This window comes from Pelodiscus sinensis, chromosome Z, assembly GCF_052426305.1.
Source record: "Pelodiscus sinensis isolate ZL-2025 chromosome Z, ASM5242630v1, whole genome shotgun sequence".
Lineage (NCBI taxonomy): Eukaryota > Metazoa > Chordata > Testudines > Trionychidae > Pelodiscus > Pelodiscus sinensis.
Genome location: NC_143085.1, coordinates 29,603,461 through 29,631,387, shown reverse-complemented (window position 1 = coordinate 29,631,387; position 27,927 = coordinate 29,603,461). Strand labels below are relative to the sequence as shown.

General features: G+C 45.5%; 2 protein-coding genes across 15 annotated transcripts in view; one reads left to right on the top strand and one right to left on the bottom strand.

Moving 5' to 3' along the window:
• The first annotated feature begins 710 nt into the window (after positions 1 to 710).
• ARL6IP4 (ARF like GTPase 6 interacting protein 4) lies at positions 711 to 27,360 on the top strand. Of its 4 annotated transcripts, none has more exons than XM_075898575.2 (7): positions 711 to 868; positions 9,269 to 9,474; positions 10,870 to 11,196; positions 14,741 to 14,858; positions 19,417 to 19,486; positions 19,824 to 19,909; positions 27,224 to 27,360. In XM_075898575.2, the coding sequence occupies exons 2-6, from the start codon at positions 9,282 to 9,284 to the stop codon at positions 19,878 to 19,880; spliced, it is 765 nt and encodes a 254-aa protein (XP_075754690.2). In that variant the 5' UTR covers positions 711 to 868; positions 9,269 to 9,281; the 3' UTR covers positions 19,881 to 19,909; positions 27,224 to 27,360. The 4 variants fall into 4 exon arrangements, with proteins under 4 accessions (XP_075754690.2, XP_075754689.2, XP_075754691.2 ...); XM_075898576.2 differs by lacking the exon at positions 27,224 to 27,360 and adding an exon at positions 1,551 to 1,693 and having other exon boundaries at positions 729 to 868; positions 19,824 to 22,224; XM_025180049.3 differs by lacking the exon at positions 27,224 to 27,360 and adding an exon at positions 1,546 to 1,693 and having other exon boundaries at positions 739 to 868; positions 19,824 to 22,224.
• Positions 22,973 to 27,927, bottom strand: part of PITPNM2 (phosphatidylinositol transfer protein membrane associated 2) — a 264,295-nt gene continuing 259,340 nt past the window's right edge. For all 11 annotated transcript variants that reach the window (XM_075898565.2, XM_075898562.2, XM_075898568.2 and 8 more), the window contains one exon: positions 22,973 to 27,595. In XM_075898565.2, coding sequence (XP_075754680.1) covers positions 27,251 to 27,595 — 345 coding nt within the window. In that variant the 3' untranslated portion in view covers positions 22,973 to 27,250. The remainder of the gene's footprint in view (positions 27,596 to 27,927) is intronic.

Sequence of the window (27,927 nt, the reverse complement as noted above, 5' to 3'; positions counted from 1 at the left end):
AAGTCCAGCTTCCTGAACTCATGGCAGGACCAAGCACCATCTAGAAAATGAGTGAAATATCTGCCTAACCTGCTCCTAAAGATCTCCAATGACTCCCCAGCAATGTATTCCAGTGCTTAACTGCTCTGACAGTTAGAAAGTTCCTCCTATGTCACTGACATCAGGAAATCCAACTCCTCCATTGATTATGGTCAACTTGCTAGTTGTGCTACAGTAGAATCTCAGAGTTACAAATACCAGAGTAATGAACTAACCAGTCAGCCACACATATTTTATGGAAATACAAGCAGGCAGCTGGAGAGACAAAAGCAAACAAAAAGTGTTTAAACGTAAACTACCAGAAAAGGGGGGCAGAAGCAGCATTTTTCTTCTCATAGTAAAGATTCAGAGATGTAGTAAGTCAAAGTTCAGTTTTACACGTTTGGAAGAGCAACTCTAACGTTTTGTTGTATGGAACACATTCCTGAGACGTTCATAACTCTCAGTTTCTATTCTGCTTTTCTCCCACATGATGCCAGATGCTGCACGCTGCCCTGGCAGAACCCTGCAAATCAGCCCCCTCCCCAGCCCTACTGACGGCTGCCCCCAGTCGGTCTCAGTGGGGCACAGCAGCCCTTCAGCCTCTACCGCCAGGCTACTGCCACGCCTCCTTCGGGCTGAGCCCCTTTACCCCGCTCAGACACAGCTGGGGTAGGAACCAAAGTGCGCGGGGTCATTGCTTCCCCGCCGGATCCAGAAACCAAAACACACGGACGCACCGGAAGTGGGCGAGGCAACTGAACCAACTGCCCCATTCCCGGGTGGCCCTGAGGGTCCTTCGGCGATCCCGAGCGCAGGCCGCTTGCGCGTGCCCCGCCCCCTCTCGAGGGTGAGTCTCTTACCTGCGGCGTCCTGGGTCTGTGCGGGAGGCCGGGCCGGGAAGGGGACAAGCACTGGCTGGGGGAGTGAGGTGCGAGATTGGGTCCGCAAAGCCTTCATGGGGTTTATGTTGGTGCGCATGCGCGCTGCTGCCTGGAGACGGACTCTATCTAGCAGGAGCGGAGGAGAAGGGGGGGGGAAGTCTTAAAGGGCCAGCACCCAGTTGTCACAGTCTGGGTGGGCGGAACAGGGTTGGGGCTCCTCATCTGTGAAATGGGCATAACAGCACTTCTTCTGCACAGCAGAGCACTGGTGACTACAGAGGAAAAGCGCAGGAGCTGTTTGAATGTAGCATGGTTGAGCTGGATGATCTTGCAGCCATCAGCAGAACTATGCTGGGAGTCAAGATTAGTGTGAGCTGAAGGCTGCAGAGCTGGGCTCCTGTTTTTCCCTCTGCCTGTGAACAAGCTGTATTGCCAGCTTTGCCACATTAACAGCAAAAGAGCAGAAGGAGAGAGAAATTAGGAAATGTATTTAATGGGGAAGAGAGAGGCGTGGAAGAGTTGGTGGAGGTACAGAAAGGGAGCAAGAAAAAAGTGGATGTGTAAATGCAGCCTGAATGGTTTGAACTAATCAACTTCTTCAATCTATATCACTTTGAAATAAATCTGATTCCATTGTTTTAAGCTTAGATCTGTGGAGGTGCAAGTCTGATGAACAAACACTAGAAGAGGACAGGAAGAATGTTCACCATTTAGTTGTGTCTGCCCAGGCACTATTACAACTTGCTATTTTGGGCTTGTTTCTAGGACAGTGGTACTCGGACTCATGAACGGCAAGTGGCTTTTTAATGGGTCTTCTGCAGCCCTTTGCAGCACTAATTAAAATACTGGGAGATTTAGTTATGAACCAAGCAGAATGTTTTTACTGTGTTATTTTATCAACTACAATTGCTTCATAAAACTTTGTCAGTCATTTTGCTGTGAGAATTATATAGTAAATGAATCAATTAATTCATATTAGTGTGGTGCTCTTGGGTGATGTTGTTTGGTAATGTCCTGAGTATCACTGGCCTAGGGTCTAGTGACTTGTTTTCTAGCATGCTGTGTCTAAAAGATTCCACTCTGGCTTTTGATGTCTCTGCAGCTGGAAAAATATTCAGTCCTATCATTTGTAAATATCATTATCCTGATTCTGACTCCAAAACAAACACATTCAGCTTCTCTAGCGGACCCTGGAAAAATTTGGTTCATTATTTTCTCTATTTAGCTAAGGGCAAAATTAAAGGCATTTTTAGAAAGGAAAGGCAGTGTTTAATGTCAGCATTCATTTACATTCACACAGGAAATGCAGGGAAAAATACAGTTCAGGGAAACAATCATATACAGTCTGGGCTGAGCCATGGATTCGTGGATTTTATCACTGGAATTCTTGTAGAATGAGCTACTGTACTTTTCTCCACACTAGCTAATTTTATAGGCTTGTGTCAGTGCAGTTGTGTATCTGAGATCAGAATAATGCTTCTAGGGCTCTCTAGGTCTTCGAGGACCAGTGAAATAGATTTCTTTATTTTTTTTGTATACATCCATATACATATATACATATTTAGTCTGCAGAAAAGAAGAGTGAGGAGGGATTTGATAGCAGCCCGCAACTTCCTGAAGGGAAGTTACAAAGAGGATGGAGAGAGGCTGTTCTCAGTAGTGACGGATGGCAGAACAAGGCACAATGATTTCAAGTTACAGTGCGGGAGGTCTAGGTTGGATATTAGGAAAAACTATTTCACTAGGAGGGTGGTGAAGCACTGGAATGGGTTACCTAGGGAGGTGGTGGAATCTCCATCCCTAGAGGTTTTGAAGTCCCAGCTTGACAAAGCCCTGGCTGGGTTGATTTAGTTAGGATTAGGGATGTTAAGTAGCGATTAATTTGCTAGTTGAGTAGCCAATGGAATTTCCATTGATTACTCGGCTAGACGATAAGCACTTCTGCATTCCACCTTTAAAATGTACAAACCCCCAGCAGGAGCTCTTGAACATTTCAAAGGTGGAAGGATTGCGTGGATGCAGAGTCCCCCACTGACCTCAGGCTCCATGCTGTGCTTCCTCTTTGAAATGCACAGCTGATCCCAGGCTCCAAAGAGGCATCGCCACTTTGAAATGCTGCATGGAGTCTGGTTCCCTAGCTGACCCTGAGCTCCATGTAGTGCTGCCGCTTTGAAATGCCTGGTGGAGCCCAGGATTAGCTGGGGACTCCCCAGATGACCCTGGGCTCTGCACTGCTGCTGCTTTGAAATCAGTCCCCAGCTGATCCCAAACTTCACCTGGCATTTCAAAGTGGCAGCGCAGCATGGGACACGGGGTCAGCTGTGGAGTCCTGGACTCCATGTGGTGCTGCCACTTTGAAATGCTGCAAGGAGCCTGACATAGAGCTCCATGCGGCCTTCAAAGTAGCAGCACCGCACAGAGCCAGGGCTCCATGCGGTGCTGCTGCTTTTAAATACCTCCCTCTTCTCCCTCACCCCCTTGCTGCCTCTGTTTGACTAGTCCACTATCCTGTTGACTGTCTGATAAGCATTTGCTTATCGGATAGTCGACTAATCCTTTACAGCCCTAGTTAGGATTGGTCCTGCTTTGGGCTGGGGGCTGGACTCAATGACCTCCTGAGGTCTCTTCCAGTCCTAGGATTCTATGATTCTATACCGTGCATAGTTCCCTCTAAGGTGCACGAATGCACACCAAGAATTTGCTTCCCGCCTACCTCCTCAGCAGAGGCGTGCAGTGGCTGATCAGCTGCACTAAGACCCTGCTTTCCACCCCCAAGAGCACCTAGGCAGCCACCATGCATCTCTGGCCCTAGCTTCAGCTCTTCCCCAGGGCTGGAGCTGGAGCTAGGGCGGCCACCTCACAGCTGCTGAAGCTGGAGCCTGGGCTGCAGTACTAAAAAAGGCATTGCAGCCCTGGCTCCAGTCTTGACACATGGGGCTTGTGGTGTGCATGGGAACAGATGTTGCCTTTTATTCCCCTCTCTCCTCTTCTTCACCAGCCACTTTTTCCCTCCCGTTGTTTTTTTTAAAAAACTTGAGGCAGGTGTAGAAGTTCTGACCTCCTGCAGAGAACACAGCTAATAGAAACTTAACAAGGCCACTGTGTCCCGGCATATGTTGTTTCTGATATCTGCTGCTTTGAAATCAGTCCCCAGAAATAGAAATCATTCTAGCCCAGTGAGGGATGTTCAGCTGATCACTGGATTAGTGAAATATTCTGCAATAAGGATTAAGAACTGGTGAGACAACAGTGAAACAGCACCTGTAGTCTAGATGCCTTTCAAGACTATTCAGTACTGTTTAGTTTCTGTCTGAGGCAGGCATGCTTATAGTATATGGGTATTGTTTCACATGTTTAGTGGTTCCTTCAAGAAAGAAAAGCCAAGCTCTCATCTCTCTCCCCTCACTCATTGAATTTGCTTGCTTGTGAGGAACTTATTTCTGAGTAAACTGAAAAAACAGCAAATAGTCTGGTAGCACTTTATAGACTAACAAAACATGTAGATGGTATCATGATCTCTTGTGGGCACAGCCCACTTCTTGTGAACACCAGCAAGGTATGCAGGTGTTGGGAGGGCAGGGGCAGGGAGGGAAGTTCAGCAGCCTTGTCCCTGAGATAAAAACAGTGAAAGAAGATTCCTGGCATCATGTTCTAAAGGTAGCAGGTCTCGACTGAGGTTGATTTCTGGTAGTGGTTAATTTTGCAGCTCAGGGCTCGCCATTGGAATGACATTGCCTCCACCCTTGGCAAATCTGAACCAGGGCTGTGGTATCCTTTGTTTCAATCAAATGCTGCAGTTGTAGTGCAGCATATAGTGAGAGACCATCTTTGACGTAGCCTGATGCTAACCCCCTTAGGGTTTTTAAAATAAGGACTAGAATGTTGAAATGTTGGACATGCAGCAAGTCCACTCTCTGCCAAGCACACAGACTGTTGCATTTACAGCTGTTAAATGTCAGAACTGGGTTGTGATAAACGTTTGTCTGTAGGAAGCAATTTGTTCTCTATATCCCTGATTGATCCTTCTTTGTTCTAAGAGCCCTTTCCTCTTCACTGAGTTGTCCATGGACTTTCCCTGTGGACCAGAAGTTGATTATGTTAATAGCCATGTTTGTGAAGGGTTTAATTAACTCTTGTTAGGACACAGGGCTACAGAAGAGAACATGCAGAGACATATTTGCGGAAAACATAGGAGGGGAAAGTGGAAGGGTGTGAGAATAAGCCTTCAGTTAGTGGAGGAGAAAGAAAAGTGAATATGTGACTGCATCAGACAGGGTGTTAAAGCCCCCTGTTGTAGTTATCATAATAACCTGCCACCTCCCACTCATGGAAGGAGAATTTAATGGGACCTCTATTCCTCTCATGTTCCTCAGACAAAGCTGACTTTAAACAAAACAAATCACTCAGTTTTAGGAAACAGTTGGTGGGAGGTAATGTTTCTTTTGCAAACATCACAAAGGAGGTTTGGTTTAGATCTATGCTTTGGGATAAAGCTGGCATTAAGGGATGTGATTGTACCACAGATCAGTTGAGCACAGCTTCTCTGTAGGGAGGAGACTGGCTCCTGGTCCCCTCAGGCAGTGGACACTGCTTCATTCCCCTTCCAGGTCCCTCTTCCATTCAGGTCAAGAGCTACTATGCTCTTGCTTTGCAACAGGAGGTAAGGAGCAAGCCGCCTGTGTTGTTTGAAGAGGCTCCATCTGTGTTTAAGATTAGGAAACTTTGGACATCACATCCAAGAGGAGACATGGGATGGGACTGGTGGAATATCCCTTTACAGGAGGGTGAACACATTTATATGCCAACATGACATGATGATTGCTGCCTGCCAAGAGCCCGCATCTGAGACATTATGGAAGGGTCTTGAAGCTCATCCATCCCACTAACTAGCACTCTGTGATGCTCATCCACGTGGGCACTAATGCTACTTCCAAGTATGACTCTTGAACAGATTGAAGTGACCACAGCCCTCTGGCTCCAGGTGAAGGAGTCAGGAATTGGTAGTGAATACGACAATAGAAAGTAATTTAGGTGAAAGTGATCATGAAAGGATAAATTTCATGATTCTAAGGGTAAGTAGTAAGAGCAGCAGAATAAGGACAATGGACTTCAAAAAGTAGCTTTTAACAAATTCAGAAGAACAGGTAGTTAAATTCCCAAGGGAAGAAAATTGGAGGGAAAAGGGCATTCAGGAGAACTGGAGCTTGCTCAGAGACAATATTAAAGACACAGGTAGAGCCGTTTTGTCCTTTGGACAGTTTTGGGCAATCACCTCATTCCCTGCACTTTTGAGAACCGTGTGGCAGCTGCCTGTACTCATCCTGCCCCGCCCTGGCACGAGAGGGTTGAGGGGTGCAGGTCTCAAGAATGCAGAAAGTGAGGGAAGGGAAAGGGTAGAACTAAGGGGAAGATGGGGGTGAGGAGAGGGAGGCAGCCAGGGCAGGAGAAGAAAGGGGAAGTCATCAAGGGGCAGGGTGGAGAAGAAACAAATGCCAGGGAGACAATGAATGAGGAAAAGGGCAGGAGTGGGGAGAGGAAAGAAGGTGTCAGAAGGAGTGGGAGAAGGGAGGGGACAGGGTGTTGCTGGGAGAGGAGAGGGGAGAAACAATGGGGGCAAGAGGGAGGAGTGGGTGCCAGTAGAAGAGGGGTTGAAAGGAGGTGTTGACAGGGGAAGGCAGGGAATGGAGCAGATCATGTATGAGGGCACACAGGGGTGTGAGGAGAACTGGGGCAGACAGTGGTGAGGGGGTGGGTACCAGGGAGGAAGAGGGCAAGGTATGCAGGTGTTGGGAGGGCAGGGGCAGTGAGGGAAGGGGGAGGCACTAGGAAGATGCAGGGCTAAGGGAAAGGGGAGGTGCCAGGGGACTCTGGGGCTGAATTAGAAGGGCAGACATGTGGAGGGGAAGGATGGGCACCAGAGGAGAGAGGCAGGGCAGGTGTGTAGAGGGAGGTGTTAGGAGAGAGAATGGAGAGGGGAGCTAGAGAAGGAGGAGAAGGGCAGGTGCAGGGGTCACAGAGGATGGGGAGGGGAGCAGGTCCCAAGAGGGCTCAGGGGAGTGAGAAGGGCAGGAGCCAGGACAGCAGAGAAGGGAGCGGGGAGGGGGGACAGGCACCAGAGGAGTAGATGGGGCAAGGGGAGAATGGGAGACATGGCAGCAAAAGGAAAAGGGAGAGATTTAAGAGGGTATGTCTACACTGCCACCCTAGTTTGAACTAGGGAGGCTAATGTAGGCATTCGAACTGGCCAATGAAGCCCGGGATTTAAATATCCCGGGCTTCATTTGCATGTTCCTGGATGGGCACCATTTTTAAATGCCCGTAGTTCGCAGCATGGACTAGGTAGTTCGAATTAAAGCTCCTAATTTGAACTACCGTTATTCCTTCTGCAAGGAGATTTAACAGTAGTTCGAATTAGGAGCTGTAATTCGAACTACCTAGTCTGTGCTGCATGTAGCCTCAGGCAGGTAGTTCAAACTATGAGCATTTAAAAATGGCGCCCGCCTGGGAACTTACAAATGAAGCCCGGGATATTTAAATCCCGGGCTTCATTGGCCAGTTCAAATGCCTACTAATGTTCTAGTTCAAACTAGGGTGGCAGTGTAGACATACCCTAAGATATTTATTTGTAACTTGGGTGCGACAGTGGCACACATCTGAACAAGCGCACATGGACTCAATATTGGTGTACAAGACAAAATTCACTCTGCTTATGGCAGGAAAATCTTAGAGGGAACACTGATATGGTGTGTGTATTAATGGATCCAATTCTTTGCAGCTTTGTGTCTTTCAAACAAATATTTTGTTGCTTTTTATTGAGGCTTTCCTTTGTAAATCAATTTGAACTTCTAATTCACTTGCATGTGTCTTGGAATATCTTGTTTTGAACTTCTGTGTGGTGGAGACATGATTCATATCCAGTATTTCCTGGCTATTATATTAGAGCTTTTCCCAGCTACAGATATACTGATGATGCCATCTTGCTTTTGTGTGTGTGTGTGTGTGTGTGTGTGTGTGTGTGTGTGTTAATGCACATGAGCTTGTATCTAATTATATATTGCTTTGCCCTTATGCCCCCCCGGCAGTGTGTTGGACTGATTGAAAAAGGCACCAGTTCAGCATGTACAGGCAGTCCCCGAGTTATGTGGATCCGACTTATGTCAGATCCCTACATACAAACGGGGCTTTTCTCGCCACGGAGACGCAGAGCAAAGCCGTGGAGGACGCGGGCGGCAGGACCACAGCGCGTCTCGGCAGTCCCGCCGCCCGCGTCTCCCTGGTCTGCTGTGTGGGGGGTGCAGCTAGTGCACTCCCCCCTCCCCCCAGCAGACCAGGCTTTTCTCGCCGACACCCGGGGTAGAGCAGCTGGGGCGCTGCCGGGTTGGTCCCGCAGCGCCACTCCTCGGCGCTGCGGGGACCTACCCGGCAGCACCCCAGCTGCTCTGTCCCAGGCGTCCAGATTCAGCCATTGTTGAAACTGATCAGCGGCTGATTCCAGGAAGCCCGGGGCAGAGCAGCTTTGTCTCCGGCTTCCTGTAGTCAGCCGCTGGTCAGTTTCAGCAGCGGCTGAATCTGGATGCCAGTTCCGACTTACATACAAATTCAATTTAAGAACAAATATACAGTCCCTATCTTGTACGTAACCCGGGGACTGCCTGTAATCTGTTTTATAAAAGTAAATTGAAATATTAACAAAATATTATTTTCTCTTAGCTAGCAGCACTCCCAGTATTTTAAATAAACAGGTAACTGATTCTTCTTTGTTCAATGCTGAATGGAATTTTTAATGCTTCAGACACTTATGGAAATATTCTGGGTCCATTGGGCTATAACAAGTGTAGAACTCCTGCTTTCTGCCACAGTAGCTACTGCTGATATTTAAAAGAAAAGGGAGAGTGGTGGAAGTCTCATGCCAAATCTAATCAAGAAGGTATTTTTGGGAGGTGCAGAAGAGTTGCCTAAAGATTTTGAAGAACAGCATTTGAAAGATCCTCTCAGGGAGTCCCCTTCCCTTCCCTTCCCTCTTAGTTCACTGTCCCTCACTCCGTTGTGTTTTATTTTGTGGACCACTGGGAAGGGCTCAATGAACCCCAGCCTGGCCACTACTATGTAACAGAGTAATCCTCTGTGCAATTGTCAGAGATTTTAATATACAGTTTCAGGAGAAAAGTTGGGCTAAGCTGAGTCTAATGTAATACATTAACCCTGTCTTCAGCAGCTACTAAATGGCAAGCCTGGCTTCCTACTTGTGGGTGGAGCAGCATTGGAATTGCTGTGTGTAGGTTTACGTTGGGACATTTAGATGGAATTAAGTTTCATTGTCCTATATTAATACCACTAATAAAAGAAAAATGACTTGTTTAAAATAGGAATCAAAGCACAATGGTTCACAGCCAGTCCAGGAAACGCTCCCGAAGCAGGAGTGCAAGTGATTCTCAAAGCAGACAGGAGAAAAAGCATGAAAAGAAAACAAGAAAAAGCAGTAAGGACTCAAAGAGGTGCAGCCCATCTCCTCCAGGGAAGACAGCATCCAGGTCTCACAGACGCAGAGCCAGCTCAGCCTCTACTAAAGAAGGTAAGGGCAGGAAGGGCTGACAACTACTGCCAAAGGTTGGCTTCTCATGTGGCTCTGGGAGCCACCAAGGGGCATATGCATGGTGAGGGCTGTTGTGGGAATACAGAAAGCTTATTTTTAGCAAACTCAGTGGCAGTGTATTTTATACAATCATCTCAATGCATGCTTCACACCAATTACTCTTGTGTTCCGACATCTCCAGAGCTTTAAAAACCTGCAGCATGCAGATCTTTCAGCATTGTGCTAGTCACAGATTTATTCAGAAACCCCTTACTGTCATCCTTGTGAGGGAAAACCCAACCATCTGGGGTCACTCAGTCCCTGCCTGGAGTGAACCTCTAGGCCAGTGATTCTCAAACTTTTTGGCCCTCAGCCCACCCTGCTCAATGCAGATCTTTCTGCGGACCACCAGCCAATCACCCATGATGACAAAATGGGTGTAAGAGGGAGTGGGAATAAGGGTCTGGCTGGAGGGTCAGGAGTGGGCTGAGGGTGAGGGATCTGGGCAGGAGGTTGGGTGCAGGAGTGGCCTTGGGGTGGGGGGGGGGCTGGGTGGAAAGTTGGATTCAGGAGTAGTTTGGAAGGTCTGGAAAGCATGGAAGGTGCAGAAGCGGGATAGGGATGCAGGAAGGATGTGTGTCAGAGGGATGGGATGTGGGAGTGAGAGGGATGGGAGATGCATACCTGGCTCCACCACTATCAAGCACTGCCCACCCCCACTGCTCCTGCTTATGTTCTCCCATTGGCTGTGATTCTGGCCAATGGAAGCAGTGGGAAAAGCCTCCAAGAGAGTTGGTTTTTGTGCTGCTATTCCCACAGCCAGGGGAGGGGGAGTGGTAGCATATGGAGCCGCTTCCCACCCCCAAAAGGCTGATCTGGCCCAGGAGGCTTTCCCTTCTGAGGTAAGCTGACACAGGTGCTCCAACCACATGAGAGTGGGGGAGAGGTCTGTAACACTAGCATGGGCTATCTGCTGTGTGGGGGGAGGGAGGAGCAAGCGAGGCCTGAGCCCCTGGCCCACCTGCAAGATAGCTGTAGACCACTAGTGATCGACCAACCACACTTTGAGAACCATTGGTCTAGTATCTGAATGGAGTCCACTCTCTGCCCCAATCCTGCTCCAGTCAACACATCTTCTGTACATCTAGGCATATAGGAGGGGTGCTGACTGGATCCAGAACAGTGCTTAGTTAGCTCCCTCCCACTGTGGTAATATCTCATAGGGATTTTGCTGTGGCATTAATATTTTGATGTGTTCAGTCTTCTGGGCAATCTAACAAAGAACAAAATCATAACAGCAGACTGCTGTTGCTTGCAATGCAGAATGTGACAGACTCTTTGGCAGATGTGAGCAAATGTTCTCTCCAAACCAAATGTTCTCTTAATGTATTACAGAGAAAAAAAAGGCCAAAGAGAAGAAAAAGAGAAAGGCAAGTACTTCCTCCTCTGATATAACAAGTTCATCTTCTGGGACTTCCTCCTCCTCTTCTAGCTCCTCTTCAGATGATACCAGTGACAGTGGCTCCAAACCAAAAAAGAGGAGATTCAGCAGGAAGAAACAAACCAAACAGAAAGACAAAAAGAAAAAGAAGAAAAAAATAAAAAAGAAACAGAAAAAGAAATCTAGGGACCAGGCTAAAGAGGAGAGAGCCAAGGTGGAAGGGATGCCAGGCCCGTCACTGGAGCAGTGGCAGAAAGAATCTTTGGTGGAACCTGGCCCAGGTAATGTTCTTGTTACCAGGTTTAAAAAACACCCTTGTCCATTTAAAGACTAGAAAAGTGATGGCCCATTTGGGAAAAAGAACAGCTGCTTACCTTTTGTAACTTGTTCCTTGAGATATGTTGCTCATGTCCATTCTGATGTGTGTGCTGCGTGCCCAGTTGTCAAAAAAAATTTCCCATCAGGTTGGCTGTGGAGTCCCCTGAAGTGACGCCTTGTGGAGTTGCATATATACCTGTAGACCTGATTCCTGCCTTATTTCCTTCTTGCCAGAACAGGGTGACCATGAGCCAGGCCAGCACCAAATTTAAGTCTCAAAGCAGCACCAACTGTCTCACCTGAGGGTAGGGCTGATCCAGACCCTTAAGGAAATGGTCAACCATCAGTGACACTGATAGCAGAACCTTGAATGCCTTTTCCTTCCTCATTTCAAAGGCCTTGCTTGAGCAATGCACCTCCTCAGGAATATACGCGAGGACCCAAATTGATGGGTCTTTTTGTAAGCTTGTTAAAATTGCTAGTGATCTGGGAACAAAAGATGAAAATGAAAGGCTGTTCCCACAGGCAATGAATTTGTGAAGCTTTTGGTCTTCACATTGAAGATCTGAAGTTGATAGTTTTCTGCATGTTCGTTGCTCACAAAAGTGTTATAGAGAAGATAGTACTACATTTGTGTTCATTCCTTATCTGTTGAGACTTTTTCCTCCCTCTATCCAATATCCAACACTGATTTAAGGTGCCCCCTGATCATTGCATGGGTGAGCTGAAAGTGCAATACAAAACCAAAGGCCACATTTTCATTCTCATTGAAACTCAGTAGGACTTTGATAACTCAGTCACTGGGGTGCTCTGGAAAATTTTACCTTGTGCCTCAAATTTGAAATCTATGCATCAGGAATGGCCAACTGGTGAACCAAATCCAGACTGTCAGATGCTTTTGAATGGGATTGCAAAATCTTTTTATTTTCTTATTCTTACTGTTGTTATTGGGGTGTAAAAAATGTTTCTCTACAGTCTGGACCTTGACAATATCATGACAAAAAACAAGTGACTACCCCTTGGTCTATATCGGGGTGGGCAAAAGGGCCTCCGCAGGCCAGATGCGGTCCGCCACGTGGGTGGATCCAGCCCATGGAGGTCCTGCTGCTCCCCCGCCCCAGGGCCAAGGCCTGGAGAGTATCCGAAACCTTCTCCGCTCTGCCCCCGCCTCCAGGCCTTAATTGGCCTGGGGACAGAGGAGTGCCCAAAGCCTCCTCCTGCTCTGCCAGGAGCACATGGCATTTTGAAGTGCTGCATGCTGCTTGCAGGGCAGGGGGCAGAGCGGAGGAGGCTTCGCGCGCTCCTCCACCCCCAGGCCAATCAGGGTCTGGGGGTGGGGGAGCTGCGTGAAGCTTCCTTCACCCTGCCCAGGCCCTGCGAGGAGCTCGCAGCACTTTGAAGTGCCGCATGCTCCTGGCAGGGTGGGAGGAGGCTTCCCGCACTCCCCTACCCCGAGGCCCTGATTGGCCTGGGAGAGGGGGAGCATGCCAAGTCTCTTCCAGAGCATGGGTGCCTAGTGGGAAGGGGGGCAAAAGGGCTCCCCCACTCCCAGACCAATCATGAGGTATAAGGGTGGGTAGCCACACCCCTTCCCACTCAGGCCACACCCTTCCTGTTTAGGCCCCACCCCTTCTGGGGTGGCCTGGGGCTACTTCAAAAATTTTTGAAGTGGCCTCTGGGCAAAAATTATTCCCCACCCCTGGTCTATATGCTGCTTGAGTTTGTGACAGTAAAAAAAGCACACAATGCTTTGATCCTTCAGGTGGAGACATTCCTGTTTCAATTGTTCTCAGAATCTATGATTTATTTGGAAAAGATCTTGCTCATGTCAAAGTATTATTTATCTATTCTTCGTGTTATCTAGTCCTGGTGGGAGCTCTCGTAAGTCTGTTATTAAAACCACGGGGGTCTATAGCACATGGTGTATGCTAGTGCTGAAGGAAGATTGGTTTTAACAAAAAGTAATAATTCGGTTTTAATATGTATGTAATGTTATTTATATACATATATATATGCATGCATGTAAGGCAGGCAGGCCAGATATTCTCAGTCCTAAAAGGAGCTCAGGTAGCAAATGGATCTACAGAGGGATTGTAAAGGAACCATTGTGCAGGAAGGTGCTAACTTATTGAAGGTTTGCTGATAAGGGAGGAATACAAAATCACTTGCTTTGGATGAATGCATTTTGTCCAGCCTTCCCCAGGTATTTCCCCTCTTCCGTCTTAAAGGTCTTTAAAGTATCTAAATCCTTCTTACTGTTAAAGGGAAAGAGAGATTGAGGATAAACAAACAAGGTAGAATAGTATTTGAAAGGAAAATGTTCCAAGCAGAAATGCTAGTAAGAGGCAGGGATGTAAATATTGATCAAAGCAGTTAACTGGTTAAGTGATTAAAATTAAATCATTTAAACCATTAACTGTGGGCCAGTGGGTGCAGGGCAGCTGGGACTGGGGTTTGTGGGGTAGGTGTGGTGGGGACTGCTTCAGGCCAGTCTGCCCACTGCAGATGGGGCTGGGCTGCTCCGGGGCAAGTCTGGCCCCCTGACATGGCTGGGTTCCCACCAGCCGGGACTGTTCTGGCCTAGTGTGTCTGGCTGTACACTGGGCTCTTGGAAACACCTGGTTAATCAGTCACCGGTTAAGTATTCTGGTAAGTCTAACCAATTAAACTTTTACATCTCTAGTAAGAGAGCTTTCAAAGACTTGTGTAGGATTAAAGGACTATAGTGTGGTAGCTTAGCAGAATTGTAGGAGCCAGGGTGCCTGGGTTCTAGTCCCATCTCTGCAGTTGGCCAGTGATGAAATTTTAAAAGGTGCTCAGTGGTGGCCTAATTTGTCATCCTCAAAATCAATGGCACTGTATTACTGACTGCAGTAGGATGCATGTAAGACTAATGCCTAGTAGGGATGTTAGTTAATGTGTGTTTGTGTAAATCTGTAACCACTGGATTTTTTATTGATTACATGGTGGGAACTAGTGCTTTTTAGCTGCCTCCCCACAGACCCCTGCTCCCCCATCCTCCCTCCCTGCTGCCCCTGATAAAACCAGCTTTCTATATGTTCTGGCTCTTGCCTGCTCCCTGTGCTACTGCCTCACTAGTAGAGGCTACAGCATGGAGAAAGGGGGGGGCAGGCAGCTCTGTGGGAGCTGGTGCCCAAGCTTATTGGTTAATCAGGTAAATGACTGTACACTAACATCCCTAATGCCAAGTGCTTTTGAAAATCTCACCCAGTGCAGTTTTGGACAAATCACTTAGCTGTTGTGTGGGCCTGTTTATCCCTGGTAAACAGAACAACCAATTCTCTCCTCAGAGGAGCAGTGTGAGGCCATTTGAGTTCAAGCTCACTGGAGTAAGTGGCACTTTGGAACAAGTGGCTTTGGTGGGGCACTGCGCAGAGTGGTGCTCCATTGTAATTGTAAGACCTTCTGCTTCAGGATCCTCGGATAGAAGACAGACCTGGATGTGTACATTCTTATTCAATGAGCTCATTGAGGTTTACATTCTAGTTTTGACAGATGAACAAAAGTCCCGCATCCAGGCTATGAAACCAATGACGAAAGAAGAATGGGATGCCAGGCAAAGTGTCATCAGAAAAGTCGTGGATCCTGAAACAGGAAGAACAAGGTACAGTCCCATGGGTTAAAGAGGGTCCTGAAACAATCACTGAGAAACAGTGCTGTTTGGAAACATTGGGAGAGGCATGTTTTCCAGAATTACAAGAATTCTAGGGCTCAATCCTCAGATGATACACATAAGCATGGCTCTGTGAAAGTCTGCCACGGATGTTGACTTTTAGCAGCTGAGGTGCAAGAGTTGTAGATAATGTTGAGTTAAATAATCAGTTAGCTGAGCATCTACATTGGTGGTCACCAACCAGTAGATCAGAATCTTCTGGTAGATCTTGGAACCTTTGACAAGTGATCCTGACTGGTTTGTCCATAAGAACGGCTATACTGGGTCAGACCAAAGGTCCATTTAGCCCAGGATCTTGTCTGTTGACAGTGGCCAATACCAGATGCCCCAGAGGGAGGGAACACAACAGGTAATCCTCAAGTGATCCCTCCCGTCACCCACCTCCTTAGAAACAGAGGCGAGGGACACCATTCCTACCCATCCTGACTAATAGCCATTGATGGACCTAACCTTCATGAATCTATCTAGCTCTTTTTTGAACTCTGTTAAAGTCCTACTCTTCACCACATCCTCTGGCAAGGAGTTCCACAGGTTGACTGTGCACTGAGTGAAGAAAAACTTCCTTTTGTTTTGTTTTAAACCTGCTGCCTATTAATTTAATTTGGTGAACATTAGTTCTTATATTGTGGGAATAAGTAAATAACTTTTCCATAGTCACTTTTTCCACACTAGTCATGATTTTATAGATCTCTATCATATCCCTCGTAAGTCTCCTCTTTTCTAGCTGAAAAGTTCAAATCTTTTTAATCTCTCTTCATATGGGACCCGTTCCAAACCCCTAATCATTTTTGTTGCCCTTTTCTGAATCTTTTCCAATACCAATATATCTTTTTTTGAGATGAGGTGACCACATCTTTACACAGTATTCAAGATGGGGGCGTACCATGGTTTTATATAGAAGCAATAAGATATTTTCTGTCTTATTCTCTATCCCTTTTTTAATGACTCCTAACATTCTATTTGCTTTTTTCACTGAGTGGATGTTTTCAGAGAACTATCCACAAGGACTCCAAGATCTCTCCCTTGAGTAGTTGTAACCAAATTAGTCCCCATCATATCGTATATATATAGTTGGGATTATTTTTTCCAATGTACTTTACTTTACATTTATCCACATTAAATTTCATTTGCCATTTTGTTGCCCAATCACTTAGTTTGGTGAGATCTTTTTAAAGCTCTTCACAGTCTGCTTTGGTCTTAGCTATCTTGAGCTGTTTGGTATCAAAGCAGATAGTCCAGAAGGCTGTCAAGTGCCAGCACTTCAACTGCCCCTCTCAGCACTGCCGTGTTGCTTCTGCCCTCTACCTTGGAGGTGCCTCTCACCCCTGAGAGCCTCCTGAAGAAGAGGAAGGGGGGGAGGGTTGATGTCAGGGTTAGGGATGTGAATGACAAGTTGACTAGTCTCTCCTCCCCCACCTTGCTGCCTCTATATGAAAAAGGCAGCAAGGGGGAAGGAGAAGAGGGGGTACTTCAAAGCAGCAGCACTGCATGGAGCCTCAGGCCAGACCCTGGGCTCCATGTAATGTTGCTGCTTTGAAACACTGCATGGTGCCTGGGGCCAGCTGGGATCTCCCCCCACTGACTCTGGGTTCTGTGCGGCGCTGCTGCTTTGAAATGTCACATGCAGCCTGACACCAGGCTTCATGCAGAGCTTTTGCCTTTGAAGTGCAGCAACAGCCTTACGGCTGTTGCTGCACTTCAAAGGCGGAGGCATCCTATGGACTAATCGAATAGTTAATACAAAATGCATCAACTATTTGATTAGTCAATATTCAAAATCCCTAGTCAGGATGCCCCTCCCTCTGCCCTGTGTCCGATCTCCACAGAACAGAGGGGGCAGGGATGGAAAGAGTTTGCTGGCTGCTTTTGGGAGTAGGAGTGAGCCTGCCTTAGCTCCCTACACCACCACCCAGAAGCCACCTGTGGTAAGTGGTGCCCAGCTGGAGCCCACATGCCAAACCCCAGCCCTGAATCCCTCCTGCACCCCAAACCTCTATATCTGGCCTGATAAAAGTGAGTGAGGATGAGGGAGGGAGGATGGAGTGAGTAGGGGTGGGGGCCTTGGAGAAGGGGTGGGAAGGAGGCAGGGCAAGAGTCTTTGGGTTTCAGGTGGATCCTGGATTGCACTTAAATTCAAACAGTGATCTCTTGCTTAAAAAGATTGGAGACCTCTCTTAGTGTAGAGCGGTGGTCTATTGAAGATGACTCACTTGTACTGCAGTAGTGCCCAAAATCAGCTTGTGTTATACATTCACATTGGAAGACACAGTACCTGTCCCAAAGAGTTTACAAGCTGCAATGCTCTAAACAATGGATAAATGCACATTGTATATTTAAACCAGTGAAACAGTTTGGTTTCCTAGCAGTGTATGTGGAAGGGTGGAGGGAGATGGGGCAGCAGTAGTAATTTAGGCTTTTTCAAAGAAAGGCAGAATCATATGCAGGTTTAGCAGCAGCTCCTTGCTGTTTGTAAAAGCAGGGTTTTCACTAAATCCCTCCTTACCTCCTCTCGAGGGGGGGCTACTCTCAGCAGCAAGCTCTTGAGCCATCATTGTTACCTTGACATTACTAGCCAGGCTCTTAACACCAAAGCTGCACACTGTGACCCATCAGGCTAGCTTGAGATTAAAGCATTCAATAAAGATATAAATCCCGCTGGTCTCTGCTTGACTTGCAGAGATGCTCAGAACAAAGTGCCAGAATTGAAGGAGGGCTGGAGAGAAAGGCTTGCTGTGTTTAGACAGGCTGAGGCTATTCTTGTTAGAAGCTGCAAAGTAAGGGTCTGATCCTGCCAGATGCTAAGGACCTCCTATTTAGTGCTGAATGGCCTCTGTTACTACTGAAATCAATCAGATTAGAGAGCCTGGGTGGCCTTACAGAGCTCAGTCCTTGATGGCCTGCTCTCAGTGTGAAGTGTAAAATGCAGACAAGAGCAGCAACTATTGCAAGATCTGGCTGAAGCCTTGTAATTCAGGTCCGAGTGTTTTTTCCTTCTTCCTCTGAGGGGCAGATCAATTTCCCCAAAGTAAATGCAGTTCTACGCGATGGTGTGAGGATAAACTCTGAACCAGCACATCTAGCCAACAGTTCTAAGATTTGCTGTTTTCTGACCTGTTAGATAATGCTCCTTAAGTGGCAGCTGCTGGTTTGGATGCTTGCCTGTCAACTCTGAAGCATCCAGGCCCCATTACAGCCAGTTCATCTGGCCAGAGGGTTTGTTTGCATAATTGGGGTTGATTACCCCTCTATTCTAGGGGCCCGAAGGCTTCTATCCAAATTAGTGTTCAAAGCTGGAGTAAAAAAGACCCTGTTTTCACAAAGCTGCATCTCTACTGTGATAGGAAAGATGCTGAAGAACATTGTGTGTGGCAAGCCAGTTCTTAAAATAGAAGGCAGCCAGCAGGGCGTAGGAAAGATGTTTGCATGAATGTCAGTTACCGTAAGGCACTGCCAGTGATTCTGCTACTGGATTAGATGGTTCCCCTGCTCTAGCCCCACTGTGTCCATTCCAGTTCTAGTACCAAAGGGCAAATACATCTCTGGTTACTGGATGATCCAGCAACTGAAGTGCGACAAGGATTGGACTTAAACCTCTGCAGTGTGCCCTACCCTTTCTAGTCATCCAGAAAACTGTTTGCACGTGTTACATTTGAGACTGGGAACAACCAACCCTGTTTCCCATTGCCAAGCAAATCCCCAGGCAGAGTTCCAGAGTAATGGAAGAGCCTTTTTCCTTAGCTTGTGTCTTCCCTGCAGCGCACTTCCCCAGAGGCTTGATTTGCAGCATGCCTGACCTCTGTGGTTTGCTTGGTGTGAGGCAGTCCCCTGTCCCAGGCACTGCAGGCCCTACATCATGGGAATGCTGGGAGAGGAAGGTTGCTTCCAGTACATACAGGACATGGCATATTTCAAAGAAGCATATAGATCAGGACTTTGTTGACCTTATGGAAAAGATTGCAAAGGGTAGTTAAATAAGGATTGATTAAAGCCTGACTCAGTGTGTTCTGTAGTGGAACTGCCCACATCTTTAAAACAGAGACTACAGAGTTACACTAATAAATGGAGTTGCTCCAGGTTTACACCAGATGGTCACAGCAGCATGTGGACAAAGCCCCACCCTGTGATGAGCCTTCATACCACTCTCTTTGGCAATGAAAGCTGCCACTCTTTCACAGATTGTGTAGGATGCCATGTTGCAGTCAGCCTGTGCTGGCAGAGACTCTTGATTCTGTTCTAGCTTTCACAGAAGGTGCTGTTATCCATCAAGTCCAGCTTGTTGGACTTCTTCCCATGCAAAATGTGGTCTCCTTCAGTGTGAAACAGTTGCTGGGTGGAGGTGTGAGGGAGGTGATCTAGTTGCTTCTCCTTGAGGAGGGGCAGATTAAATGATGCCTTCTGCTGCTGGGGAAACAAAGCAATGTGTTGCTTGTAACTGGTAACTGTATGGCTGGTAGACTTTACTGGTTGTGTTGATGTGCTTCTGTTACAGGCTTATTAAGGGAGATGGAGAAATACTAGAAGAAATTGTCACCAAAGAAAGACACAAAGAGATTAACAAGGTAGATGGCATTTGTAATGGAGACAAATTCTGGGAGCTGCAATGCTCTCAGCTGAGGCTGTAAAGCAGAATGCATGGCCTTGTGGCTAGAACATAGGCCTTGGGGAGCAGAAAAGCTGAGTTCTGTTGCCTTGCTGCATGACCTCTGGGAAACTGCAGCTTCTCTGTTTTTCTCATCTGTAATTCTGGGATAATAAATCCTATGTAGCCAGAGTAGAAGTGGTGTGATCACTCACTTTGGTAGAGGCCTATCAGCCTCTTGCAGGTAGTGGTAGGGAAGTACAAAGCATGATTCTTTAGGAAGACTGGCCTATAAGTGTGTGTTTGTTCCTTCACAGCAAGCCACCCGAGGAGACGGCCTGGCCTTCCAGATGAGGACAGGGATGCTTCAATAACAGTCCAGATTTCAAGTACATCAAGAAAGGTGGTTTTCTTTTTCTGCTCATTGAGACACTAATCTGCCAAAGCAGGCAACTCCCGTTTCCCCTGCATTAATGAGATTTGTATGTGACACAGCAGGATCTTTAGCCTCTGGACAGTTCCTGTTCTCCTGGGTTCATCTATTGCCTGGAGGAGGGAGGGACTTTGGCACCTTCCTTTAGCCAGGGATTCTCGCCTGCCAAGTCCATGCAGGCACCTTCAGACCTGTCCAACATTGTTCTCAAGTTATTTGCCTTCAGAGACTCATCCCACTGCTGCTCAACAGTTGAGCAAATGATTCTCAAGTGGTGAGCAGTTGTCAGCCCAAGTAAAATCTCATGGCTGCCACCAGGGCAACAATGCTTAGTCCCCTGATACAAATTGACCCAGTGACTAATCCCAGGTTAACTTTAATATACTTTCTTGATTGTGAGTCAGAGTTTAAGATCTAAGGCAAATACCCAGGTACCAGGCAGTCATTACCTGCTGTTGCTGGGGTGAATATCAATGAACCACTGAAACAAGTCTCCCATGAATTATTTTTTTGTTAGTGGTTATGTGCCTATTCTTTTGCCCAGTGCTTATGCTGTTTGATTGGATTGGCCACTTACACAAGGATCCCTTTACTCTTAGTTCTGGGCTGTGCAGAATCACATTCATACATTACCCCATCTATGTGCAGGGTACACCATTACATTCAACATGGCTGTGTCTAGACTGGCCAGTTTTTCTGGAAAATCAGCCACTTTTCCGGAAAAACTTGCCAGCTGTCTACACTGGCTGCTTGAATTTCCACAAAAGCACTGACGATCTCATGTAAGATTGTCAGTGTTCTTGCGGAAATACTATGCTGCTCCCGTTCGGGCAAAAGTCCTTTTGCGCAAAACTTTTACGCAAAAGGGCCAGTGTAGACAGCTCAGATTTGTTTTCCGCAAAAAAGCCCTGATCACGAAAATGGCGATCGGGGCTTTTTTGCGGAAAAGTGCGTCTAGATTGGCCACGGACGCTTTTCCGCAAAAAGTGCTTTTGCGGAAAAGCGTCCATGCCAATCTAGACGCTCTGATCCGAAAATGCTTTTAACGGAAAAACTTTTCCGTTAAAAGCATTTCTGGAAACTCATGCCAGTCTAGACGTAGCCAATGAGCTTAGCCCTACTTCCTGAAAGATGCCTTCTTTAACTGAGCCAATGAGAGGTGAAGGCACCTGGTTTGGTACAGCTTCAAACTTTTAGTTAACAATGGCTTCCTGGAGAGCAGGCTGCCCTGGGAGTTCAGCTGCTGAACCTTCCAGCAGATTGAATATAATTAGCAGGGGCTCATGCTTAGCCTTTCTAATGTCCCTGCACCAAAGCAATATCCTTTCCCTGCTCTTTGGCTCTGGCCAGACTAGGGATATTACATTTTGATTAATCAGCTAATCAAGTAGTCAATGGAATTTCCATCAACTACTCGCTTAGAGGGGCACTTGCTTTCCCCACTGTGCCTCAGCCACCCACGGCAGTCGGAACACAGCAGGCAGAACACTGCTTCGGTTCCTGCTGGCACCATTTCCCCCCCTGTGCCTCTGCCTCCCCTCTCCCGCAGAGACAGTGCAGGGGGAAAACTGCTTTTAAGCCAGCTCTTTCTAGCACTGGTTCCTGCTCCCTTGCTTTGGTGCCTCTGATATAGAGGCAGCAAGGGGGTGTTCGGTGGGATTAGTTCACTAGTTGCTTACAGCCCCTAGGCCAGACAGAACTCTGACCTGTACAGAGGGCTTGCTGCTCTATGTGAATGAAATTGGTCTTTTCAGAACTAAAAGAGCTCAGGAAAATTCAGCCATCTGTTTTTTTCCCCTTTAACTTGAACCTGAACACTTTGAAAAAATAAACTGGTTAAAGCAATAATGTGGGCTGCTGAATTGATTTATGTGCCAGTGGGAAGGGATGACAGGTGCGTGAGACAAACCAGTCTGTTGCAAGGGGACAGGCACGATTTGTGTATGTTTGCAGGTGTGTGCTCAATTGTTTAGGCTAATACCTGAAGCTTTAAAATGAATGCTTGTCCCCACCATCCTTTGTGCATACTGGTTTGCTAGTAGCATAAAAATCTGCCCTACTTTGCTTTCCTTAAGTGCTATTACCACACTGACTTCTATCAGAGATGCCACCTTTACTGCCTTACCTTGGTGATTTAAGTAGTTTCTTTGATCCCTTTATTCCACCTTATTGAACAAATCCCACTGAAGAATTCATTTTTTGGGGTCTGATGCCTATTGGCAGAAACTGTTCTGAATGGTAAAATCACTGTCTAATAAAGTACCCCTTTATATGATTTGAACAAAGTTTTATGTGCCACTTTTCTAGCCTCATAGAAGGCCTTGACTGGGAAGCTGATCACATATGTTAGAAGCCATTTAGTTTGCTAGCAGGCCTCCAATGCATCTTCCATTTCTCTGTAGTTGCTGGTTCAGATGGCGTTAACACACTTCCCTTTTATAGAGGAGCTAGTTATGGCACAAACCTGCCTGGAACCATATATTTAACAAGGCCACTGACAGGAGCCAGCATTGGGGAGGGGGGTGTGTGTGTGTGTAGCCCTGGACAAACAGTGAGGTACTGGAGTAGGACTGAGCCAGATAAATCTCTCCCTGTACTGGATAGTGGAGGAAAGGGGCTGTTTCCCTCCTTTTGGAAGGGTCATTGTAAGGGAGTAGTGCCAACAGCAGGTTGTGTGGAGGAATAAGAGATGGTCCCTTAGGTAAGCCAAGCTTAGTCTGAGGCTTTTTCCAGCAGCCAAAGTGAAGCATCCACATGCTGTCGGGTGGTTCCCTACTCTTATTGGTTCACTTACTGTGCCCATCATTTCATTAACATGCTGACTGTAGAACATCTTCTGCAATCCTTAGCAGAGTGCTTGTAATTCTCTTTTTCCATTTGTCTCATGTCAGTGTGTGCACTCCCTGTATTTTTCTGCTTAGCAGTTTACATCATTCCCAAAGAAAAAGATAGCATCTAATCCCATTGGACACTTTCAATTCCCAGACTCTGGGATGCATTAACTATCAGTTTAAGTCACCAAAAGAAGCAAAGTAGCCTTCCTGTTTTTTTTAATCTGCATAATGTACAAAGATACTGTACACAAAGCACACCCAGGCATTGGAACAATGCACAAACAGCAAGGAGGAGAAGGAAGCTGTACAGTAGTAATGATTTGTTACATACGAACAAATAATTCTTAACATTTTTTTACACACACAAAATGAAAACCAGGAAGCAGCAGACTCAGGTCTAACTCTCATTCCCTGGAGATGTGCAGATATAACTGTCAAATTAAGCCAGGATGTAGTTCCTCCCCCCATCTGTGTCCCTAAAATATTTTTTTATAAATAAAATATAACTAACATTATTGAATATAAAATCGACAGTCAAGGATATCAATATCCAGAGTTTACATACAAGGAAAGGGAGAAAAATGTAAGGCTTATAGAACTAATAGGAAAATGCAGCAAAGGCTGAAGATACCTGAAGAGCAGGGGCTACTACAAGTGCAGGTTGCTTGTGGGAAGAGCAGTTTGTTAGTAACCCTTTGGTTAACTACTGGTTTTCATTTAATGTATCTTCTAACACTGTACAATTTTTTGGTATTAAAATTTTGACATTTTAATGATTTATCAAAAGAAGAAAATAAGGAATTAAAGTGACAGTTTGGATTTTAAAAAAATGGAAATGGACAGCGTCAGGTAAAAATCTGCCCTAACATTGAGATTATAAAAAACTGCTTTTTAGAAAAAAAATAAGATCCACAGAAATGTTTCCATGAATGTTGAATTCCAATAGAAACAGGTGGTTGGTTTAAAAAAAACCCAAATAAATAAATATCTCTGTCCAGTGCTTTCAATATAAATATTGTGGCTTTGTGCTGAATGCATGAGAACCAGGAAGTGATAGTTACCAGAACCAACTTGTCTGTTTTCCTTGGCTAAGCTGATGAATGCAAAAGGGAACTAACCAGCATAACAGTGAAAAGTATAATAAACTTTTAATATTCCTTCAGTATTAAACACAGAACTGTTATTTGTAACAAAGGTAAATAAGGTGTTTAACCTGACAGTGCCCCTTTAATAAGATGGAAAATACATTCAGCTTTCAGTAACTGTATCTAAATTAAGCCTCTTTGTGCATTTGGAAAGACATGTGGTTTCACATGCATCACTCCCCAGAACATTTCAGAGCAGTTTATAAACACAAAGTTAAACTATTGCTATTGGTCTTAGAATGACAGAGTAGTACATTGATCTTTGCTTCACACAGACAATAAGACAGGTATGTATGAGACTATAGATTCACGGGAAATTACAGTGTACTTGTATTGGTGAAAAAACTAGCCGCATATTTCGTGTTAATACATGGCCACAGATCTGATATTATTGCAGTAATGAACAAAGATTTTGCATGATTTTCTCTTTAGAGATTCTTACAATGGAAACAGATAGGGGAGAGGCTGGGAAATTCAAGAAGCTTAACAAAGGGACAGAACACAGGTGTTATGATTGTCAGTATCACTGATTATTGGCTTAAAATATGGAGTGATGGAGAGGTGATTATAATATTGCACTTCTGCAGTCATGGACAGTTACATTAAACTTGGTCCATAAAATAAATGATTTATACATAATGCCTGAAACAAAACAGCTACATTTTAATATTAATAATTTCTGAAGTTTGTTCCTTCCAGATATTTTTCTCTACATAAAATAAATAACTTTCACTTCGTATATACTGACTTTTGTTTTTTTAACATTTACATTATCCTCAGTTTTACACTATCTACACACAAGAAAATGTTAACATCTCATCTGCATTTTGAAAAAAAATGTACGTCATGCCTTGGTTTGTCGACTCTTCTTTCAAAGTAAGGTTGAACTTTGTAAAGGCCATATCCAAATTTGCAAATATGCTTTGTGATCATGGTTTGGTTACTTTACGGAATAGACTGCTGCTTGCTTCTAAGTCAGATGGCAATCGTTTGGGACAATATTCAATTAGCAAAAAGCTGACAATTCACATTTGTACCCAGTAACTTTGGTCATGCAATCAGGGTAACTGGGCCAAGTCAGCAGAAAGGGAAGTAATTTTTTCAGTAGTAAAAATCTGCAGGTATGTTTTATAATTCTCTAATTATCAAAGATGAGTGATGCAGTAGTTTGCAAAGAGGCTATCCAAGAGTAAGTGAGATTCACTGTGTTTGTTAAAGTGCCATCAAAAGAGAAGTCTTCAGTAGTTAAATATTGTCCTTTTTATATCATTGTAGGAATGGAGCACATGCTCTGAATTAGTTTTGAAACTTGAGGTCTAAGCAGTAGTCATGAAATAGATTTTTGATATCTGGATGAGTTATGTTTGCCTACTGCAGCTCGGAGCCAGTTAGCAGGGTAGCGTTCACAGTGCTATGCGTCTCAGTGCAGAATTGCTGCATTCAGTACTGAAACAGTTAATAAAATGAAGCAGTCTACAAAATCTGTTATAAATAAGATCCTTGTAAGTATAAAGTGATATAAATACGGTATATTGTGGTAGAGGAGAACAAGATAATACTTAGCCACTGAATGTGCTATGAATATAAAATCTTCATGCCAAATAGGCAGGTACGAACCCCAAATATCCCAGTGTGGCTATTTCCCAGACCCTAATTGGTGTGTGCAAGAAGGAAACTGCTCCCTTCACCAAGGGTGGATTCAGGTTCCTGGTTAGTTTGACCTGGGAGGGAGCATGGCTAGGGAGCTTTCAGGCAACCCCCTGTTCTAGGCACTGTTCTCTACTACCCATTAAATTATATCCTTCACCTATGTACATCTTATGGCTGACAATCTCCTCTTCTGCAGTGGTTGCTAGCGAGTGCTAGCAAACAACAGCACATTTTCCTGCAGACTGGAAATGTCACCTCTGCACTGAGCATGGAAAGAGATTCAAGTCTGGGAACATTGCAAAAGAGATTCAAGACATGGCAGCACACCAAGCCATCAGCTCAGACACATCCACTGAAAGAGAGAGTAGGAAAATGAAGATATGGCCTTTTCCTAAGCTTGAACAACTTAGTTGGCATACTTCCTTACAATCTCCTTACTGTTGAAAAACGGCACAATTTATATATATCTATATCTATGTAGATAGATAGAGATAGATAAATGTGTGTATGAGTGTGTGTGTTTATACACACACACACCTTGGCTTAGTAATATTTAATTGTCATGCACTACAAACAGCTAGGGGTAGCTACATGAGATGGTAACAGGGCTCCATTCTACAAATTATCAGTGCAAAAACAATGAGGTTTTACAGTTGAATAATTATAGTTAAAAGAAGAAAGTCATATTCCCATGAAAGCTGTTACTGATATTGGAAAGAACATCAGAAGAAGAAATGTCTTTGAGGTGGGGACAGTGGTGAAATATTTTGGACCCTGAATTTTGATGACAGGAAATGCAGTGCAATCTGGCTGTTGAGTACTTTCAGACACTTGCCAATATATGGTGGTAAGTTTTGGAAATAATATACAGCAGTTATATTAGAGATCTATACAGTAAAGTAAGTGGCTGATATTTTTAACAGCTGAAACCAAATTTGTTTTTAATAGCTTAATGCATTAAATTCAATCACTTTCAAAATGTTTAAAAAAAACCCAAAAATCTAATGACCTCACTTACTAGAGAGTCAGTCTGTTGACACACTGCTCCTGCCAACAGCAGCTGATTCTTGCTGACACACATCCCCTGGGTACAAAGTGGGTAAATTCTAAGCTTTCTGTATGTGTAAAACACTTGATTGCTTTACCCAGTGCAGAAGAAGCTTCTTGCTTCAGTCTCTCTGCATCTTGGGAATGATGTGCTTCATTGAAAAACACATGCAAAAGCATTGGTCTCTCTATCTGGCTAATGAAACAACTGAAGTGAAAAGTCTAATCAGATTAATTCTCTCCCCTCCCCCCATGGCACTGAGGATTGAACTCAGTCATGTATATCTAATTGATGGCTAAGAAGGTAAGGGAGGCACGTATTTACAGTTGCCAACTCTGGATAAGAAAAGGAGACAGAAGAGCACAGTCTTGATGTGGAGACTGTAGGTTTTCCCCCTTAGATCCTTAATTTCCAATGGTTTTCTGGACTAATGCTCTGCAAACCCAACACACTGTTTTAAGGCCTGCACATTCCATGTAGAAAATACACCATCCTTTTCTCCCAGCACACCATGTCATTGTTAGAGATTAGCACCATATTTACCCTTCCATCTCTCACTGTTGGCCTTGTCCTTTATTCCTTTTGTTTCCTCCTCTGGCAACTGCAGCTGACTGTCACTGGTTCCCAGGTGGCTCTACTTCTGTCCCAAAGTACCAGATTCCAGTTTTGAGGCTGCGCTCCGGCCCCAGCACCCAGTGGCAATGCTCATGCTTCTTTGGCTGCGCTCCCGATCTCTCTCCCTATCGCTGTCCGACTGGCTCTGCGTACGTTCAGGTCTGTGGCTTGCATTCCCGCTCACCCCTGTGGGCTGCGAGGAGATAGTACGTAGCAAATGATTCCTCTTGCGCAGGAAATCTGGCTGGCTGGGGAGACCAAAGCTGCCTTTTCTGAGTGCCATCCGGGTTGTGTTTTTGGCAGGCCGGGAGCGATGATTATACTCCAACTGGGCAAGGTGGGCTGCGTACCCCTCAGTAATGAACTGTGAAACAATAGTCACAGAGGGCTTTTATGGGACAGTCAACTTAAAATCAAGCTACTTTTTTTTTTAAAGTGGACTCACAATCAGTTCAGATCCCACATCTATCTTTAAGTTCTGCCAGTTGTGGTTTGACAGTCACTTTCTTAAATGTTTCTTTGCCCTGTTGCTTTGGGAAATCCCACAAACAACAGAGGGAACTGACTGGCTCTATACTGGAGATGCAACCAACACTGATACATGGTACTGTCACATGCACAAATGACATTAGCTCTGCTGAGAATTCTCCATTCTAATCTGCACCTTCACTTAGCCGAGGTAACTGCAGGGACAAG

What these genes read in the sequence shown, in the direction of transcription:
- ARL6IP4 (XM_075898575.2), top strand. Translation starts at nt 9,282, where the DNA reads ATGGTTCACAGCCAGTCCAGGAAACGCTCCCGAAGCAGGAGTGCAAGT. An exon ending in TTTGGTGGAACCTGGCCCAG is followed by an intron (nt 11,197 to 14,740) that starts GTAATGTTCTTG and finishes TTTACATTCTAG; the next exon opens with TTTTGACAGATGAACAAAAG. An exon ending in CCTGAAACAGGAAGAACAAG is followed by an intron (nt 14,859 to 19,416) that starts GTACAGTCCCAT and finishes CTTCTGTTACAG; the next exon opens with GCTTATTAAGGGAGATGGAG.